This window comes from Heloderma suspectum, chromosome 1 (genome assembly GCF_057233095.1).
Source record: "Heloderma suspectum isolate Gila_16-S chromosome 1, 16-S_ref, whole genome shotgun sequence".
Lineage (NCBI taxonomy): Eukaryota > Metazoa > Chordata > Lepidosauria > Squamata > Helodermatidae > Heloderma > Heloderma suspectum.
In genome coordinates, this window is record NC_139458.1 from 162,115,797 (window position 1) to 162,135,750 (window position 19,954).

At 39.9% G+C, this 19,954-nt stretch overlaps 1 protein-coding gene across 10 annotated transcripts in view; it reads left to right on the forward strand.

Moving 5' to 3' along the window:
• The window catches only part of MGAT5 (alpha-1,6-mannosylglycoprotein 6-beta-N-acetylglucosaminyltransferase), a 197,722-nt gene that overhangs the window by 159,380 nt on the left and 18,388 nt on the right, over positions 1-19,954 (forward strand). For 9 of the 10 annotated variants that reach the window (XM_084808742.1, XM_084808752.1, XM_084808717.1 and 6 more), the window contains 5 exons: positions 3,607-3,756; positions 8,814-8,960; positions 10,750-10,866; positions 11,584-11,658; positions 17,547-17,704. In XM_084808742.1, coding sequence (XP_084664868.1) covers positions 3,607-3,756; positions 8,814-8,960; positions 10,750-10,866; positions 11,584-11,658; positions 17,547-17,704 — 647 coding nt within the window. Of the gene's footprint in view, positions 1-3,606; positions 3,757-8,813; positions 8,961-10,749; positions 10,867-11,583; positions 11,659-14,398; positions 14,613-17,546; positions 17,705-19,954 lie in introns of those variants that run through there. The other variant, XR_014784184.1, reaches the window with a different exon arrangement.

Sequence of the window (19,954 nt, forward strand, 5' to 3'; positions counted from 1 at the left end):
CCAAAATCAGGTCTGAAGCCCAACTGAAATGGATCAAGATAATCCATTTCATTCAAGAGTGCCTGGAGTTGTTCTGCAACCACCTGCTCAGGCACCTTGCCCAGGAAGGGAATGTTGGCCACCAGCCTGTAATTGTTGACATCCTCTGGGTCCAGGTTAGGCTTTTTCAGGAGTGGTCTAATTACTGCCTCTTTTAAAGAGGCCAGCAGCACTCCCTTTCTCAAGGAGGAATTTACAACCTCCTGGACCCAGCAAGACATCCTCTCCTTGTTTGATGTAATAAGCCATGAGGGGCGAGGGTCAAGCACACAAGTGGTCAACCGGACTTGGTCAAGCACCTTGTCCACATCCTCAGGCCTCAATAACTGAAGCTCATCCAATAAAACTGGACCAGATGGTGCTCTGAATGCGTCTACCAATGGAACTGCGTTAATCGTGGTGTCCAATTCATGATGAATCTGAGCGACTTTATCTTCAGAGTGCCATGCAAACTTGTCACAGCATGCTACCGAGGGTTCCAAAGTCTCTTTCCCTGGCCCAGAATGTAACAGGCTGTGAACCACTCGGAAAAGCTCCACTGGACGACACTGAGAAGATGCAATGCTGGTGGAAAAGAACTGTCTCTTTGCCACCCTCACCGCCACAGAGTAGGCTCGATAGTGGGCTCTTACCTGTGTTCGGTCAGACTCAGCACGAGTTTTCCTCCACCTGCGTTCTAGCCGTCTCCCCTCTTGCTTCATTGCCCTCAGCTTGAGTGTATACCAAGGAGCTGGCTGGACTCTGCTCAGAGGGAGAGGGTGCTTGGGTGTGATTGTGTCAACCACCTGAGTCATCTCTGCATTCCACAGAGTGACCTGGGCTTCGACAGGAGCACCAGCCATACCAGCAGGAAAATCCCCCAGAGCCCTGTGGAATCCATCAGAATCCATTAATCATTTTAATAGGTCCCAGGAGGTACTCAGCTGGGAGAGATGACCCCTCCCAGTTCCCCCACCCCGGTCTCAGTAATACATACCAGGTCTAGTCTAGTCATGGCAGTCTTGCTTCCAAACCAGCATGCTTGGATTCTCATGAAGACAGGTTTGGTATTTCTAAACAAGTCCAGGAACGGATTGTGCATACTACTGTAAGGAAGTCAGCAGCTAAGAGACCTTTTGAAGCCAGCCCCTCAGCTCCAAATAAAGCAACCTGAAATCCTGTTTAAAGAGGGATGTTCAGAGACTGTTGAAGAAATCTGATCAAGCAGGAGTCTCTGGATACAAATTGATTTGAGTCACTGCCCAAAAGAAGGGCAGTATGTGCCAAATTGAAATATTTTGTTAGGGAATTGGCTAGGAAGGTGAAATTATCATCTCCTATAAACTCCCTTATAGTCATACCTTGAGTGGGCCCATTGAAATCAACCAATTTAAGTCCTGTTGATTTCATTGGATCTGCTTTAAGTATGACTAAGTCTGGATCCAAACCCCTGATGTGGAGAACATAAAAACATAAAAACAAACCTCTTAAATTCCCACTGAAAACTGAACATATTTATTATTATTACATACTGGAATAGCTATGTGTTTGTGTTTTTAAATAAAGAATTAAAATATACAGAAGGAATGCTTGGTTGTCCCAGGGTTCCAAGCAGGAAGGTTTCTCCTAATCTTTTGTAACTTTTGAATAAACGTCTGTATGTAGCTTTCAACCAACTTATACAAATGGGGAATAGTGTGTAGCAGTTGCATGTGATGGAACTGAAGTATATAAAACCTAAACTCATGCCACTGAAGACAAAGGAGGCATTTACTGTCTGACTAGGAAACCAGACTTGAGTTTACCAATCTGCTCATTTGAGAAGAAGCATTTCTGCAATATGTTACGAAGGCTATGTTGTATCTTCACAATCTATCTTTGAATAGGAGAAGAGGAAGGCAGGTCAGGTCAGTTTTTTAATTAAACTATAGTTTTCCAGGTTGTTCAAATTACGAGTTGTGATGAACCCAACCTCCCCCCGCCCCGCTTTCTTGAAATGTGTCAGAACAAAGGAGATGCCCAAGCATCTTTAGGGACCAAAATCTGCATGACTCTACATCTGAGGCTTGACTCTTCTACCCCTGTGACTCAACCTTATGTTAAATAGGTACATGAAGGAATCACCTGGAGGCCATATGATCAGGTCATCACAGGCCTTGATTGATCAGTTTGAATTTACAATCCCCCTCTGGGACTTGCCCAGCCTCCACCTTTGTTTGTGACATCTTCCTTTAAGTAGCTGGCAAAGATTCAAAACTAAACCACGCAGCAAAGTCCCAGGTATCCCCACTGACACCTACCTGTAAGCTGCTTTGATTAGTTATTTTTAGGATACAGGTTCCTGATGGTAAATTCTTAGCTAGTGAATTCTATGTTTCATTTTATTTTAAAAGCAACGGACTATTTCTGAACTACTCTTTCCTTGGTTCTTGAATAAATATACTCAGTTGAAAACTGGAGTTGATTTAGTTCTGTTGCCTAGCTTAAGTTTGATCTTATTGATGTGCTGGACTGCTTGACATACACACTAGCCTGGTTTTAAGGAGTTTAAAGGGAGCTGTGGAAAAGGGGCTTATCTGTCTTCATAAATACAATTAATGGGCAATATCCAATGCTGTTACAGGGCTAGCATAAACCAGCACTAGCACAACATCATTAGCACTTGCTACGCAAAGGTGAAAACTGGCGGTTTGCTACTGAAATTCAGCAGAAAACCACATCACCAAAATCACTGCTTTTTCCCTTTGCCTATCAAGCACTAATGATGTTGTGCTAGCATGGGTTTATGCTAGTGCACCATCATTAGAGTTAGCACTGTGACAGCATTGGATCATAAGTCTGGATTCTGACATATTAACCATGTGAGTAGTGGCACCTCTGTCTCTGAGATAGACAACAAAGGATGATGTGCAACCTGTCCTACTTTGCAGGCATGTAGGTGCAGAGTCCCATTTGTCACACAAGTAGGTGAAAAAACATAAGGATTTTGCAGCTTGCTCCAAAAATTAATGTTAAAATATCAGTATGTAAAGAGTTGTATGGTGCTACCAGTACAGGTTGCATGGGGCAGGTGGAGGGATCCTGGTATTTTTTCTGGTATTTCCATGGCAGAGGTGGAAGGAAAGGGAGAAGGAATGAGGGAAGGAGAGAGTATTTTGTATGGCTCATATGTGTGAAGCCCAGAATTTAGTGGAACCAATGTCTTTGCTGCTACATGGAAATAATGTCTCAAAAATCTAGCAGGCAGAATGTGGAAATAGTTCCCAGCATATATTTCTTCACCGCCTCCCCAAAAGATTTTTGATAAATATTGAGTTTGGTTGGTTGGTTGTTTTTGCAGATATCTGGGAAAATTAATTCCTGCTCGTGATATTGCAACTATTCTTCTGATACTTGATTTAGCTCCCATTGACTCTTTCAGAATGCGGTTAAGCTAACTGTTTTTTAGATTAATAATTGCAAGTTTATATTGGATATACCATTTGCACACCTTTTGTCAATGTTTAAAGTCATGGTTTTGATATACTTTTGGTTTAATATACACATAACAGAGAAACTCATCTTGGCTGACTTGTGTTTTCTTATTAGGATAAGAAGCCTTATTTGGACGTCATTCACACCTTTACCGAAGTCCACGGAACTGTCCACGGAACAAGTACCGTCTACATGCCCAGCTATGTTAAAAACCATGGCATCCTCAGTGGCCGGGATTTACAGTTCCTACTAAGAGGGACAAAAGTAAGTTACCTGGCTAAAAAAAGGGTTTTTCAAAAAAATAATTAAGTGTACACAATCCAACATTTTAAGTTTTTTTAAATGCAGTGTTTGACACACTATGTTCACTTGCACCATAATGGCCCCAATTACCTTCCTATGTCCAGTGTTCTAAAGATTCCACTGATTCTCATTATCACTCTGTCAGATAATGGTGTGATGGTGCTTCATATGTTACATGCTGCAATTCTGTGACGCTTACCTGGGAATAAGTCCCACTGAATTCAATAGGGATTACTTCCGAGTAGACCTACATATGAGTGTGCTATAAATATGTTTACAAAAGCTTAGCCTTCTCGTTCAAAAGTGTTTTGAGTTCCAAGTTTGTTTAGTGGTTGGTGAAAACTTCTTACACTTCAGCTCAGTTCAGAATTGGACTCAGTAAACCAAGGTATCCTCCCATAGACACACTCAAATCAGAAAATAACTGTTTATTCTGAGGCCAGTTCAGGCCATGACACTCTTGATGTTGTTGGGATCCCAAAGATGTCTGATTCCCTCTTCACAAGGCCCCTTACCTGACTGTTCTTCTGGGTATCTGTCTCTCCCTCCCACAAAAGTGCCTGAAACACAGTTATAACAGTGGCCTCAGGCACCAGGGGTCCTGTGATATAAAACTTTTCCAGGGTGCTTGATGTCCTTAGTACAGACATAAAGCACTATAGGAAAATGCTGCTGTAACCGGAGGGGGGGAGAGACCCTCCTTCCTCCTTCCTTCCTCCTTGTAGTCACCACTGCAGGAGCAAGCGGATAGAGCAGCTGAGAAGAACAGCTTGTACCTGCTTTCCGCTAAGTCCAGGGATGTTGGGAGCCATGAGACCAATCATTACCATGGCAGCCTCTGGAATCTTTATCGCCATCCCTGTCATGCCTGGTAAGGGTGGAGTTCCAGGGAAAGTCACAGAAGGAACTAAGACCTTCGGACTGACTTGAACCTTAGATGGTCTGCAATTTAAGCTGAAATGGACTTGGGCTAGGGGGAAAACAAAAATTTAAAATCCAGTGTCAAACACACACACACGCCTTTCCAATTTTGGAGTTTGCCACATTGTCATTCTAATCTATAGTAAAGACATTTGGCAAATGTTGATATGAATCAAAGGAAGAAAGATGGGGCAACTGGCATACAGTTAAGTAGCTGGCTTCCAAAGGGGACAGTCTGCTATCAAAGAGGGGCAATAATCAAATGCTACATTTGCACTGGCAGATAGCATTTGAAAAAGCATTATATATTCTAAAATTCATATTAAGGAAATTGTATACCAGCGCAATGTATGGGCTTTCCTAGTAATAATTTTAAAAACTTGTGTTATGAAAGTAAGTGTATGTAGATTACACACCTTACACATTGACCCTCCCCCCAAAAGAGAAAATTCATCACCATAAGAAGATACAGATTTGCATGCAATCTGCATATGTTTGTTTATTTAGTTATTACATTTCTATATTGCCCAATAGCCAAAACGCTCTGGGTGGTTCACAAAAATTAAAATCACAAAGTACAGAAGAAAAACAATATAAAACATATAAGCTTAAAACTGCAGTATAAAAATGCAACCATTTAGATGCACTTTTAGAAAAATTTTAAATAGAAATACAACTCATCTCACCATAGTAGGGAAGACTGTGTTCAGTGTGCCTCCTCAATCTGTTATCCAGGTTCTACCTGCTGATGGGCAGCTTCAGCCCACCTGCTCTCCCTTCTTAATGGTTCTTTTATCTTTAAATTGAGTTGGACCAGACAGTTCTACAAATAGAAGATGCCTTCAGATAGAGGATTCTACTTGTCTTCAAGCAGTTTGAAACACAGGAAGTATCAATAAGATTTTTCAAAACATACGTGGAGAAAGACAAGTAGCCCCTGAGGAAGGAAATACCTTTCCAAAACACATTGAGCTTATTAAAGCATTTTCAGGCACTTGAAAATACCTTCTGTCCTGGGTTTTGTTTTGTTTTTTTTACATAATTTATGCCTTTCCCTCTCATTGGTTTTTAGTAGGACACTTGGCTGTCCCAGTGTATATGGTTTTATTAATTTCTGAAATTCAAACCTGCAAAAAGACCAAAAGGATTTGTTTGCTTTTGACACTTTAAAATAAATTTACCTTTCAAGTGATGTAAAAAATATTGTGCTACCTGCATTTTGATCAGCTTGGCAAAGTGAATAATGTAGCTACTTCTAAGGTAGACATCGCAGATGGTAGCAGTTATTGAATATGACTGCAGAGGACAGTTGGTGCTGTATTTATTATTAAGTGGCAACAGAAACCCCTGTGCTGTCAAGAGGTGTAGCCTGCAGGTTCCTCCCTAAGGAGCTTTTGTTAAACAAGTGGGCAGCATAGAACAGAAAAGATGTTCAACCGTGCTGAGGTAAAATGTGAAGAAGGCTTGTTTACCTCACAGTATCATTTTCTGCAACTAATTAAAACCAGGCCACTGCTGAATTATTGGTGACATTTTAAATCCTTTAATTAATGCTTCAAACATGTTTCTGTTGCAGGTAATTAAAAGATATAATTTAATTGCTTATTGGACTTTGTCTACCTTTTTTGTTTTGTTTGCTGCATGGGAATGCAGAAATGGACCATGTTTTGCTTCATAAACATTCCTTAAAGCTACTTGTGAGGTGGTGTTTTTTTATTTATTTATAACATTTATATCCTGCCTTTTTTCCTCCTTAGAGAACCCAAGGCAGCATACATAATCCTCCTCCTCATCCATTTTATCCTCACAACAACAACCCTGTGAGGTGGGTTGGGCTGAGAGTCTGGGCCCAAAGTCACCCAGTGAGCTTCCATGGCCGAGTGGAGACTAGAACCTGGATCTCCTGACTCCCAGTCCAACACTCTAGCCACTACACTACACTGGCCCTATTTGAGAGAGAACTCATAATAAAAATTTGATATACCTATTTGTTTTGAATGCATTTTGTTTGGGAAGTTTTCTTTTCCTATCTTCAGTCTGTCTTTGTTATACTTGGCCTCCTAACAAAAGGCACTCTGTTATAAGGGTTATAACATCTTGCAGCCAGATGGCACTTTGCCTTCTTACTTTTTTGAAGAAGTATATTCATAATCTGTACTAAATATTTGTTGCCTTCATATCCAGTGCTCTTGCTCTCTGAAGAGTCATGCCCACAAATGTTAGAGTCTTTCAGGTTAATAATACTAAGCAATCTATGCCAGGGGTTACTTGAGATTAAACTTTGCTCAAGCTAAAATGGCAGGGATAATTTCAAGATGTCTGGATCAAGGTTTACACTCAACTGGTGGCTTCAGATGACTGTTTTCCTTGTCATACAAGGTTTCAAAGTTCACAAGCTATTGAATACTGCTGTTATGCAGTACTTAGTCTGACTATTCAGGAACAGTGAAACTTCTAATGCTTTTTTGACATTGCAGGAAGTAGCAAAAAAGGAATTTGAGTGCTACAAGGAGTGATGAAAATCCAGAAATAACTCTTGTATATCCTCCTTTTAAATCACTTATGCTTCCTCTTCCAACTCTCCTGTAATATGCAAAGCAATTTGTAAGAATAGCCTTTTGATATACCTTTCCATTTAGCTTGGCTGTTGTGGATGAAGGGCACATTCCTGCAAACTTTGCTGCCACCTGCTGTTAGTAATTGGACAGCTTGTGTTATTTGAAGAATATGCTTGTCCAACAATGGCACTCTTTTATCAACTACTCTATGTGAGATCTTAAGCCATTTGAATTGTAATCAGGTGTGTGACATGAGTTCAAGCTAAGTGTGTGAGGGGCAATTATGATCAAGCCGCCAACTCCACAAGGATGTATTCTCTCTCCAAGCCAGAACCTAATGATAGCTTTATTATTTTATTTTATTTTATTTATAAAAGCACTTTAATACCACTTTTTGGCCCTAACAAGGCCCCCAAAGTGGTTTGTAAAAGAATAAAATCTTGACAAAATAAATAAATAAAAACTAAAGCCTTAAAATCAAAAGGAACAGAGAAGGAACACCTTCAACTTAAAAACCATTAAAAGCCAAGCAGAACAAGGCTTTTTCACTGTCTGCCTAAATGCCAAGAGGTGATGGGGATGCCTCAGAAAAGGCAGCCTTGCATTCTACCCAAAGATTTTTTCATGGTAGGCCATATAACATGGCTGTGCTCTGTGTGGGCCTAAGATCCGTTGAGGTCTGAAATCTGGCATTGTGGATTATTTTAAATAGGTCTGGATCAAATCTTAGGAATCAGGGATATGTGTCACCAAGACTAGAGGTTTGCCTATCAGAAAGCAGCAAGAATGCCTTTCTCCTAATAATGGAAGAAAATGTAACTGCCCTCTCCTCTTCCATTGCACTTTGGGCTGGGGCACATCCTAAAAATGTGATGTCCCTTCCTCCTACTTTCTCTCCTCCACATCAAAAAACTGTGGAAACAGGGAGTGCTTTTATAAAATGTAGTATTAATTTAGAGAAGATGTTCATATTCTCACTTCAACCCATTATATTTAGGGTTTTTGCAGGATGTTTCATGGCTCCTTCAGTAGAGCAACGGGTTGGTTTTTGAAAAAGGCACATTTGGCAGTCAGCTATGCTGGGGTAGGGAACCCTCTTATTCCGTGAGCCAGATTTCCAAGCTGACTTCACTGTTTGTCAGCAGGCAGCCTCACCAAGCCTTCCCTGCTCCTGCTGCATTTCTTTTCGCCACCCCATCTCTCTTACTCCTACCCCTGTTGTTACACCATGATATGCAGTGGTCCGCTTCTCGTGTAGGCTGCTGGCCAGATTAAAAAGGACTCTGGAACAGAAGAAGCAGGAAATGGTGGCAAAGCAGGAGAGGGGAAGGAATGACTCTCTTTTGTCTCCACGCCTCAAGTTCTTCATACTTGTCCTTTCTTACCTTTTTTTAAGGGAAATCTTTGGCATGAGCAATCCTGTTTGTAAGTTTGCATGTACAGACAGGTTGTCATTGTTCATCTTAGGTATGCACACTAGTGGTCTCTAAAGACTAGCATGAATAAAAGGCTAATGATACCAGTGTTTCTGTTTTGCAGCTTTTTGTTGGCCTTGGTTTTCCGTATGAGGGGCCTGCACCTCTAGAGGCTATTGCAAATGGATGCGCATTTCTGAATCCAAAGTTTAATCCACCCAAAAGCAGCAAAAACACAGATTTTTTCAAAGGAAAGCCAACCCTCCGAGAGGTAAGCTCCTAATACCCCATCTACAGTTCCTGTTGTTAGTGCTCTTTTGTGCATACAGCTGGTTGGAATATGTGAACAGCAAGTTTTGTAGCACATCATTTTTTAATTTCTTCAAACATGACACCAAAGTACTGTACGTTACTGCTCTTGTTATAGCATACTGTTGGCCTGAAATTATTGACTTCAAGTCCACCCCACCTCCCCACACACACAAAATCCCCTGCTATTGTTCACATTTTGAAAGTATGATGCAGTAGAATTAATGCTTAAATCATCCCATTGGTTTCATTTTTGAGGAAATTATCATGATGTGAAGCAAAAATCCAAATGTGTAATTCCCTGGAGGCCAGTTTCTGTGCTTTATTTTTGCACATTTAAAAAAAAGTAAGTTATTTTCCATTAAACAGATAAATGACAGTTTTAACAATACTTTAGAGTACAAGAGCTTATTCTACTGTGTAAACACCCACATTCAGTTTTGCTCAGTTAATGTAGAATCCTAAATTCTCCCCAACTTTCAGGAAAAAGAAAAAACCCCACAGCCACTGACATTGTTTTGCTAGACCTTGTTACTTGTTAATGAGAGCTTATTTCACATCCTGGTGCCTGTTTTCTCACACACGCTCATTTAGCTTTTACAATGCCTGAGTATTGAGATTGTAGCACAGTCAGCACCCTGAATCTTGTATGCTGACCACACCTAGTTTATTAAAGTGCAAACAAAAGTGTAGCTGTGACAGATTAATCAAATGGGCCATTAACATAATAAAAAAGGGTAGAGTTAGGCATGAAAAATCATATTTTATTGTGGCCTGTTGGTAGCAAAATGGAATAAGGTAATCATTCTTTTCAGAAACTACGTGAGTACCAATAACCTCTTTAATGGCATTTTTAAAAGTACTTCCACCCTGGACAGCACAAATAAACTGTTAAGGAGTCTTCCTCTAAGTATTTCCAGAGGGGTAACTGTGTTAATCAGCTGCTGCAAAAACAGCAAAAAGTCTTGTGGCACCTTAAAGACTAGCAAATTTATTATGGCAAAGCTTTCGTGGACACTGCCCACTTCATCAGATTCATTTATTGTTTTTTCTCCAAGTATGTGTCCACAAGAAGGATTAGCTTTGTAAATATAGCATCACCGTGTGCTGTATTTACAGTCCAGTTCTAGCACAGTCTGGAAGATAAAGCAAGAGAGATCGTGGTTCAAGCCCCTGCTCAGCTGCAAATGTACGGGGTGGCTTTGTGTACTCTCTTTTCTTAGTAAGGTATTTCTGAATAATGAACCACCTCAAAGGGTTGGTGTGAAAGAGCTGTTTCATACAGAGATTGTTCCTACAGCTGAGTAGCTCCTAGTGACCTGGCTCACCTTTGACACTCATTAAATCTACCATTGATCAGCTTGAGCATGGCAATAGGCAAAGTGTTGGGTGTCCAGAACTATAAGTCTGTGCACATAGCATTAACTCAGAAGACTCTTACAGAAATGAAGGCACCAAAAATAAACATGGACTATCGCGTTAATATGCTTGAGTTAGTCTCAGAGGGCTGGGGCATATTAATTGTTTCCATTTCAATGCATAATATGACTTCATCATGATAGCTGCATGTGCACCTATGACAAAATTTTATTAGCAGGCAAGGACGTAGTTTGGAATAGTGCAGGAGAGAGTCAGTATATTTGGGGGAAGTTCTCAGTAAAGCATTCTCTGCCTAGAAAGGAAGCAAGATAAAGGATTCAGGGAAGGTACATTATGTCCAGAAAGATGATATTTGACTACTTTTCTTTCAGTTGACATCTCAACACCCCTATGCTGAAGTCTACATTGGGAGGCCTCACGTTTGGACTGTAAACATCAACGATCTTTCTGAAGTTGAGAAAGCAGTTAAAGCAATTTTGAGTCAAAAGGTCAGAAGAAATAAAAATCTTTGTACTCAATGCCTAATAGTGAAATGGAAACATCCAGGTGCAGAAAACATATCAGAAGTTATTAGAATGAGTCTTAACTTATCAAAAAGAAAGAATTCTAGAAGGCTTTTTGCTACAATGTGGTAGTCTTGCAAATGCACATTGATCTTGTTTAAGCTTTTCCTAATCAATATGCAAAACTTACATATTCTGAATAGCATATGTCCTACAAATATTTAATATTATTTCAAGAGATAACAGTTCTTATATCCCTTTGAGAGCTATAAACCAAGGCATTATTCCGTAGGTAATTTCTTTTTCAACATTTTCATGTATGTTCCTCGCTGAACTCTTAGAAAGGGTAATTGTCCCTTTGGGCTCATCCTATATAGCTGGACAATCATATCAGCATATACGTGTACCAGGGAGATAACATTGCGTTATGTATCCTGAATGAGTTAAGCTGCCTCAATGTGGAAAATTACAAATTACTAAAATATATGTGTTAGAAAAAACATAACGATGTTTCTCTAGTTACAGAGAGACCTAATTTAAAAATTGGGTAGGAAATACTATAGCTGTGAATGTTGCTGAGTTTATAGTTTATTTTTATGTGGCCAGAATATTCACAGGGGCTCAGTAAAGAAGTGAATTATTTATGTCAATATTTACAGATGGACTTTCAAAACACTTAATAACTTAATATCTCTTTAACAGATTGAACCTTACTTGCCCTTTGAATTCACATGTGAAGGAATGCTCCAGAGAATGAACGTGTTCATAGAGAAACAGGTATGCTCTCCATATCAAGAGATATTTGCTTTGTGTGTGCAGATTTTCTGCATAAGCCACCCTTTTACCAATATTCACTGAATAGAACTTGACAGTGCTGTGAACAATTTCACTAACTTTACAAAGGAAGTCATCTAAATTATGTTAATTTTAAATTCCTTTAAATTTCTTTTTTTAACCATGTATTCTCATAATAATCATATTATCATTAATCAAACTTAACTATAAAAAGAAGAAATGATACATACAAACATCTGAAGAGGCAATTGATCGTTATGGTCTATATGATCACTGTGGTCTATACAAATTCCTTATCTAGATTACTTTCCAATCAGAAAGTCAATAAATCAACCCGAGGATAAAATGGAGAGGAGGAGGATAATGTAAGCTGCCTTGGTTCCTTGCAAGAGGAAATAAATGCAATCAATCAATCAAAGAACAAAATTCACTTAAGCAGGCCCTGTTCCGTTTACTCTTCTAAAATAATTACAAAATAAAACAAGACAAGACATAAACAATATATTTTAAAACCCTACAATATTTACATTACCATATATACTCCTAATACCCAATACAATAACTTTAACATGTATTATAAAGTCATCATAAATACCTCTAATACTCCAAACACTATAAATATCTCAAACCTCCTGAATATCTGCAGCACAAAAGAACACAACATAAATCCCACATGAAACACAACTTTCCTACATAGCATGACTTTCCTAGATATAATTGATGCAATTAACAAGACAAAACCAAGGAATTAAATTTACTTGTACTTCATATTAAATTAAATGCATATCTGTTAATATCCAGACCATATCTCATTTCTATAAAATTTATAAAAGGCAGCCAATTCTCATAAAAAGTTTCATTCACTTTCCTCCTACCACTTCATTGAATAAAGTCCATTAATTTTACAATTTTTGCAGCCTGCCAAATCTTAAGTAACCATAACTTTACATAAGAGCCATGCTGAATCAGACCAAAGGTCCATCTAGTCTAGCATTCTGCTTGCACGGAATGCTAGACGAGCTTCACTACTTCTCCTTTTCACAGCAATCAATATCTTCGTTCCTGTTAACAAATTCCAAACCATCTCATGATGTTATTTTTTCACTCCTTCTTTTACATAAGCAAGTAATATTACGAATGGGTCCAAACAATTAGGAATCTTAGAGCAAAGCCACCGTATATGCCAGAAATTAGCATTCTCCTGTGCATACCTCCAACATTATTCTGATTCATTCTTATGAATATTATTCAAACATCCTGGTGCTAAATATCACTGGTACAGTGATTTTCTCTAATACTGAGACATGACATTGCCAGACATTTTATAAATGTATTAGTTCTCCCTAATGCATTTTCCCATTCAACTTCAAACTTGTTACCCAATCTTTCATCCATTTGTAACATAGGGTTGGATCCAGCAAAAGCATCCTATGGATAGAAGGGCTCCTTCCATTAGTAGCATTTGACCAATGGAGCTTTTCTGCTGGCTGAATGGAGGATTCACTGATAAGCCCCTTCCCTTGAAGTCCCCTATGCCTCCATATGTGTTCCAGAATACTGGGGGACCCTCCAGGAAAATGGGAGAAGTGGCTCAAGGAACTGCAGAGTGAGGAGGAATCAGCAAGAATTGCACATCCCCCACTACCAACTTTCTGGCAGCAGGAGGATTCTGAGCAGAATTCCTCTTGGGAATACTCCTGCCGGCAGAATTAACAATTCTGGATTCAACCCATAGTATCATATATTTCATAAGTATTCCTTTTTTCTCATTCAGATTGCATATCAGTTCTTCAAATTTTGTTAAATGTGTCATTAAACTTCATCTGTTAATATTTGTATTCATACAGCTGGATATTTGTAAATATTGAAACGGATAAGGGACATTATTTCCTAATTTAGATCCAGTCTCAGCTCTACTTAAACATCTTTCTTCATGGATGACATCCTTATCGCTTTGAATATTCTACTACTCTCCTAAGTTACCCTCAAGCAGGATATGGTGACTATAGCACCACAAAGGCATTTGGCATACTGGGAGGGAGTGGGCAATGCAAGAGGGAAATGAACAACCCTTGATTGAGAAAACAAACTGCGGTAGGGCAACAAACCATGGTGAGGAGGTCAGGCATCACGGATGTTAGTTTAAGGCTTTTAACTTCCAAAGTAGTTCTAATAGTACTCTGATACTTGTTAGTATCACTTGTTTACTGATACTGTAAAGTGAACATCTTCAGGGGAGGGATGAAATAAATGAAAGCTGTTGTTTCTCCAGCTATTGTTTAATCCACAACCTAATTTTCAGCTTGTAAAAAAACCCCTTGTATATGCTAGGACAAAAAGGGAGAGAGAGTATGCATATGAAGACGTTTCCTTCAATATTAGAAACAAGCACAATTTTAATTTAAACAGAAACCTTATTTTTAAGAAGTATTGCATACAAGAATAACTGTTGCCAATTAAGTATATCTCAAGTATTGATGGGCTTGTTTTAGTGAAGAAAATTTATTTTCTTACTGAAGCAAGCTATCATGGTCCATACCAGATCCCCCAACCTGGTGCCCTCCAGATGTTTTAGATCTGAGCTCCAATCAGCCCCAGCCACCATAGACAACATCTCTGGAGGACACACAGTTGGGGAATTCCATATGTATTTATTCATTCATTCATTACATTACATTACATTACGTTTATACCCCACCTTTCTTCCACTGTGGGACTCAAGGTGGCTACATGTGGTTCCCAGGTGGCGTCCACTCCAAAGACTGACCAGACCCAGACCTGCTTAGCTTCAGCAAGGTAGCTGCCTCATGTGCCTTCACACTATGATCTGGGATGTTGTGGACTCCTCATTGGCCCCAGCCAGCAAAACATCTGGAGGGCACCAGGTTGGGGAAGACTGGTCTATATCTGATCAGAGAATTACCAGTATACAGGAGGTAAAATGACAGCCAAAAAGTTCATCACATTCGGTTATTTTTGTGTGTATAATGTCCCAGCAGGCTTCCCTGCTGCCAGGAGAGTTTCACACATTTGTCCTGGTGCAATTGCATCTTAAAGAGCCAAAGGAATATGGTCCAGCATATTGGGAGAGATTAGATAACTGTAGCTTACTAGAGTCAAGACCTAGGAGTACTTCAGGCTAGGCAGACCTGATATTGGCTCCTGTCTGAAAACCTTAAAAGTCATAATAAACCACTGAATAACTTCCCCACATGGGCAGAAGCCAGCACAGGGTTCAATTGAACTGCTCCTCACTAAGCACATGCGCACCACAGGAGGACCATGTATTTGAAGAATAGGAGGACCAACACCTGTATTTGAAGCGTGATCTTCCTCATATCCAAGTACATGCTGTTTGTCAGTCTGGCATCTGACCTGGTTTTGAGATTGAGACTGCCTTGGTCACCCTGGTAGATACATATGCCATGAACTAGACAGTGTGTCTGTACCATCAACCTTCCGTTCATGGTAGGACTAGGAGAAATCATTTGGACTGGCCCTAGTCCTGCCTGCATGACAGGTCCCAGAAGGTGGTGCTAGGAGACTACTATTTGACCCATTGTGTTTCACAGGAGTCAAGAATTTCTCCATGCTGGTTTTGGACCAGGATATTTAAAGGAAGAGTGGTGTAAAAGTAGATCTACAGATGTTTTGGACTTCAACTCCCAGCATTCCTGACTTTTGGCCATGCTGGCAAGAGCTTCTGGGAGGTGAAATCTAAAGCATCTAAAGATCTACCTTCTACCCACCCCCGATCTAAAGAACTGCCTCCTCCAACATGATCCTGCCCAATTACTTAGGTCTTATGCAGAGAGCCTGCTTTCTGTGCCACTGGAATGACAGCTGGTGGGTAAATGGGACAGAACCTTCCCCATGTTCTGGAACTCCTTATCTTTGGAGGTCCAGTTGGCCTCTTTATTGATGTCTTGTGGAAAGTGTCCTGTTTTGGCATCCCTTTGGCACAGATGGTTCATTTTACTGTACTGGCTTGGGGATGCTGTTTTGCTGTGCTGCTAATTTTTCAGTGTTGTTCTATTTAATATTTTTATTTGATTAGTTAGTAATTTATTGATTGATGTTTGCTGCATTAGGGGACCTGGGCAGAAAAGAATATAGTAAGCTACGTTACCGAGTCGGACCACTGGCCCAAGTAGCTCAGCATTGGCCACTAGCTGGCAGCAGTTCTACATGATGTCAGACAGGAGCCCTTCCCAGCCCTATCTTTTTGCATGAAAAGCATGTACCCTGCCATTGAATTATAGCATTTTGCTACATGCTGCCTTTTCCATCACACTACCCTGATCATGGAACTCCCTCCCTAGCGAGATTAGACTAGCCCCCCTCACTGCTTGCTTTTCATCGGACAGATTCTTAATGAGAATCTGAGAGGTCGCTCCGCTCTCAGGCTTTTTTGTTGTTGTTTTTAACGGCTGTGTTTAAATGTGTATTTTAAAGGTTGAGATTCTGTGGGCTGAAAGGTGGCCTAAAAATAATTTTAATTAATAATATTCTGTAATAATATCATTGTCTATGGCAAACAAGGGAGTAGGAAAACTGAGCTTTCTGGCTCTGTCTGCCACTGCCTGGGGATAGAACATACCCTTAATATTAGTTGATCAACTATCAATTGTAGGAAAGAATTTTGAATGTTGTCTGCTTGTGTTCTGTGCTAGGTAGTACCATCTAGGTCTGGGTGGTAGGTAGGTCTAATATATACTTGCTGAAGAAGCAGGACCTCCCTAGATATAGTGGCTGGTGAGTCCAGGGGAATCTGCTTGTTGTATTTTAGGATTGAGGTAAAAAACAACACAGAGAAGAGGTTCTATCCCACTATTTAAGATCTGCTTAGGCTAATATAGCAGAAATTGTTCTCAGTCTCCCCACTACTTTCCCACTCAATTCTGTGCTCTGCAACCTATTTGCATAATGTCCTACATTGAATCAGGAAATGATGACAGCTAGCGGTGTAACAAACATCTACACCACTGCAGCACGTCCATGTATCCAGCTGGGAATGACTTCTGTGGTGGCTCAGCCTTTGAGTCTTTACCAACCATGTGTTTCCCTAGTGAAAATAAACATACTGGAATAGGCTCAAAAGTGATGTATTTTGATACTTTACTGGACCCCCCCCACCCCCAGTTCTTTAGAAGGCTGTGATTCTTATCCACACAGCTAATTATTCTAGGATCATCTGTACATTAATTTTTCAAAATGATGACAGTTCTGCAACTGAGTGCTGAAAGTGATAAGACTGTGGTAGTATACCTTTCATAACTTTCATACCTAGAGCCAACCTGTCTCGTAGGATTGGAGTGTTAGACCATTACAAGAACAGTATGAGCCCCATATCTTGTCCGTTATCACCTATTTGTCGTCGTCGTCTTCTTCTTCGTCAAGTAGCAAATGTGATAGATGTAAATATTGGTGAAGAATAGGCATACTTCCTTCCACTTAATGCTACCCTTCTTTAAAGATTACAGTAGAGGGTTTGTGTGGTACAGTTCTAGTTTCCCCTGTTAAGTTCAAAGTTGAAATACCTACTGCCAGCCCTGAAGTTCATTGGATAGCCTTCCTGATGTCATTGTGTCTCCATCCAATCTGCCTCACTTAGTCCATAATAATAAGACCACCAAAACTCTTTTCAACCTATAGAAATCATGGTAATCATATGCACGCTTGTTTAGAGACAGAACAAGCTTGTAAGTTTTGCAGAGCCCATGACATCAGGGCTGTGGGATCCATGCTGGTTACATTGCAATCTTGATCAAATTGCCTGGAGATTCTTTGAAGCTTTTAAAAGCAATATTAAGTGAACACATTTATTTGTTTTTGGTTATATAGTCATGAAATACACTATGTTCTTTCAGGATTTCTGCCATGGACAAGTGATGTGGCCCCCACTAAGTGCCCTTCAGGTTAAAATTGCTGCAACTGGGAAATCATGTAAGCAGATTTGCCAAGAAAATCAGCTTATCTGCGAGCCATCTTTTTTCCAGCACCTGAACAAGGATAAAGACCTCTTGAAGTAAGTACTGCGGTTCAGAAGACAAGAAAAACAAGGTGGATTTTTTCTTGCATTTTAAGATGGGGGTTTTTAGAGAAGCATTGGAATAATGATTTTGTGTTCATATACTGGATACATCTACATAGCATAATTAGATGAAGTAAAGGTACAATCCTATGCATGTTTAGACAGGAAAATGTACTACAGTTCCCAGCATTCCCCAGGCAGTATCCTGGCTGGGGGATGCTGGATGTTATAGGGCTTATTTTGGTCTAAACATGCATAGAATTGTGCCTTAAGGGCACTTAACTGGATAATAATGTAAAATGTGTTGCCAAGTCAAAGTAGTTAAAATGGAATTGCTTTGTATTGTATCCAGCTCTCTGACTTCTGTCTTGACCTACAAGTTACAATAACTGACCACATTTAGGTCTCATTACTTTCCCCTAGAATGGTGTACAGAGGTATTGGTAAAGAAACTATACCTCATGTGTGAATAAGATATTGCACATCTATAAGCTACATATACACTTGTTGGAGACTGACTGCTAAGTCATAACTTGCTGATATGTATGCTTACAGTAAAATAGTCATCAGTTTTTATAGTGGAGTAAACAGCTGTTGTGTATTGTGGAAAGCTTCCATTGCACCCACTCCTGAACGTTCTTATTTTTTGCAGAGGGGGATGCCTTTTTATCATAGGAATAATAGAATTAATAAGGCTATCATTTGTTTATGTGCATCTGTAGTACCACTTGTAAAGTTCTGTCAGTACTTTCTATTCAGTAACAACTATGAAAATGGCTGCCTACTCCCAGGATGTGCAAACCTGTTAATCAACCCTTTCTTGACACAGCTGTGTGTGCATGCACAAGATTTTGTGGAAGAATATGACAGTTTGAACTTGCCAACATGCGTAGAAGAATCGCAGATCCAAATATGGCATTTATTTATTTATTTACTTACTTACTTACTTTATAATATTTGCATACCGCTTAATATTCAAAAAAATCTCTAAGCGGTTCACAATAAATACATAACAGTATAAAACCAATATAAAAACAGTATAAAATAAATAGTTAAATGTTACAATAAAGACAGTAATAAAACAGCAGTGTCACAATCCATACAAGCCAGGGAAAGCTTATGTAAACAAATATGTCTTCAAGAGATGTTTACAGCCTGGTACAGTTTGTTTCTCAAACATGTGGGAGGGTGTTCCAAAGGGTGGGTGCCACTATAGAGAAGGCCTGCTTATGGGATGTTACCTGGTGACACTGGATTGACCAATAACGTCTCCTTGGAAGTTGTCAGGGATTGACTAGATGTATTTAGGGCAAGACAGTCAGCTAGGTGTCCTGGTCCCAAGTTGTTTAGGGTAGAATAGCATTATGCAAACCCCATTAATTCCTAAGTTCCCAGTTAACCAATTCAGTCATCTTTGTGTCATTCCATAGCAAAGATAACTAACTGAATATTGCTTCTGTTCTTCAAAACGTCTTGTCTAAGCAAATATTATGAATGGCCTCATATCTTCTGAATAAGTGAAGTATACTCTCTTGTAATGCTTTTTTAAATTACTGGGATTGTATCCAGACTTAGTCATACTTAGAATAAATCAATAGGATTTATTTAAGTCATAAACTAACTTAAGGCCCATTGATTTAAAGGAGTCTACACTAACTATGCCCCTTCATGGATCACTGCCTTGTGGTGGCGAAGGGGCTTGAGTAACTCAGTGAAGCCATAAGCTATGCTGTGCAGGGCCACCCAAGACGGACAGGACATGGCGGAGAGTTCTGACAAAATGTGGTCCACTGGAAAAGGAAATGGCAACCCACTCCAGTATTCTTGCCAAGAAAACCCCATGGAAAGTATCACAAGGCTAAAAGAGATGACGCCGGAAGATGAGCCCCTCAGGTCGGAAGGTGTCCAATATACTCCTGGGGAAGAGCAGAGGGTATTTCCAAGTAGCGCCAGAAAGAGTGAAGTGGCTGGGCCAAAGCCGAAAGGACACTCAGCTGTGGATGTGTCTGGTGGTGAAAAGAAAATCCGATGCTGTAAAGAACAATATTGTTTAGGAACCTGGAATGTCAGATCAATGAATCAAGGTAAGCTGGAGGTGGTCAAACATGAGATGGCAAGATTGAACTTCGACATCTTGGGAATCAGCGAAGTATATAGGGGGTTGGAATGCTAAAGTAGGAAGTCGAGAAATCACCGGGATAACAGGCAAGCATGGCCTTGGTGTACAAAATGAAGCAGGACAAA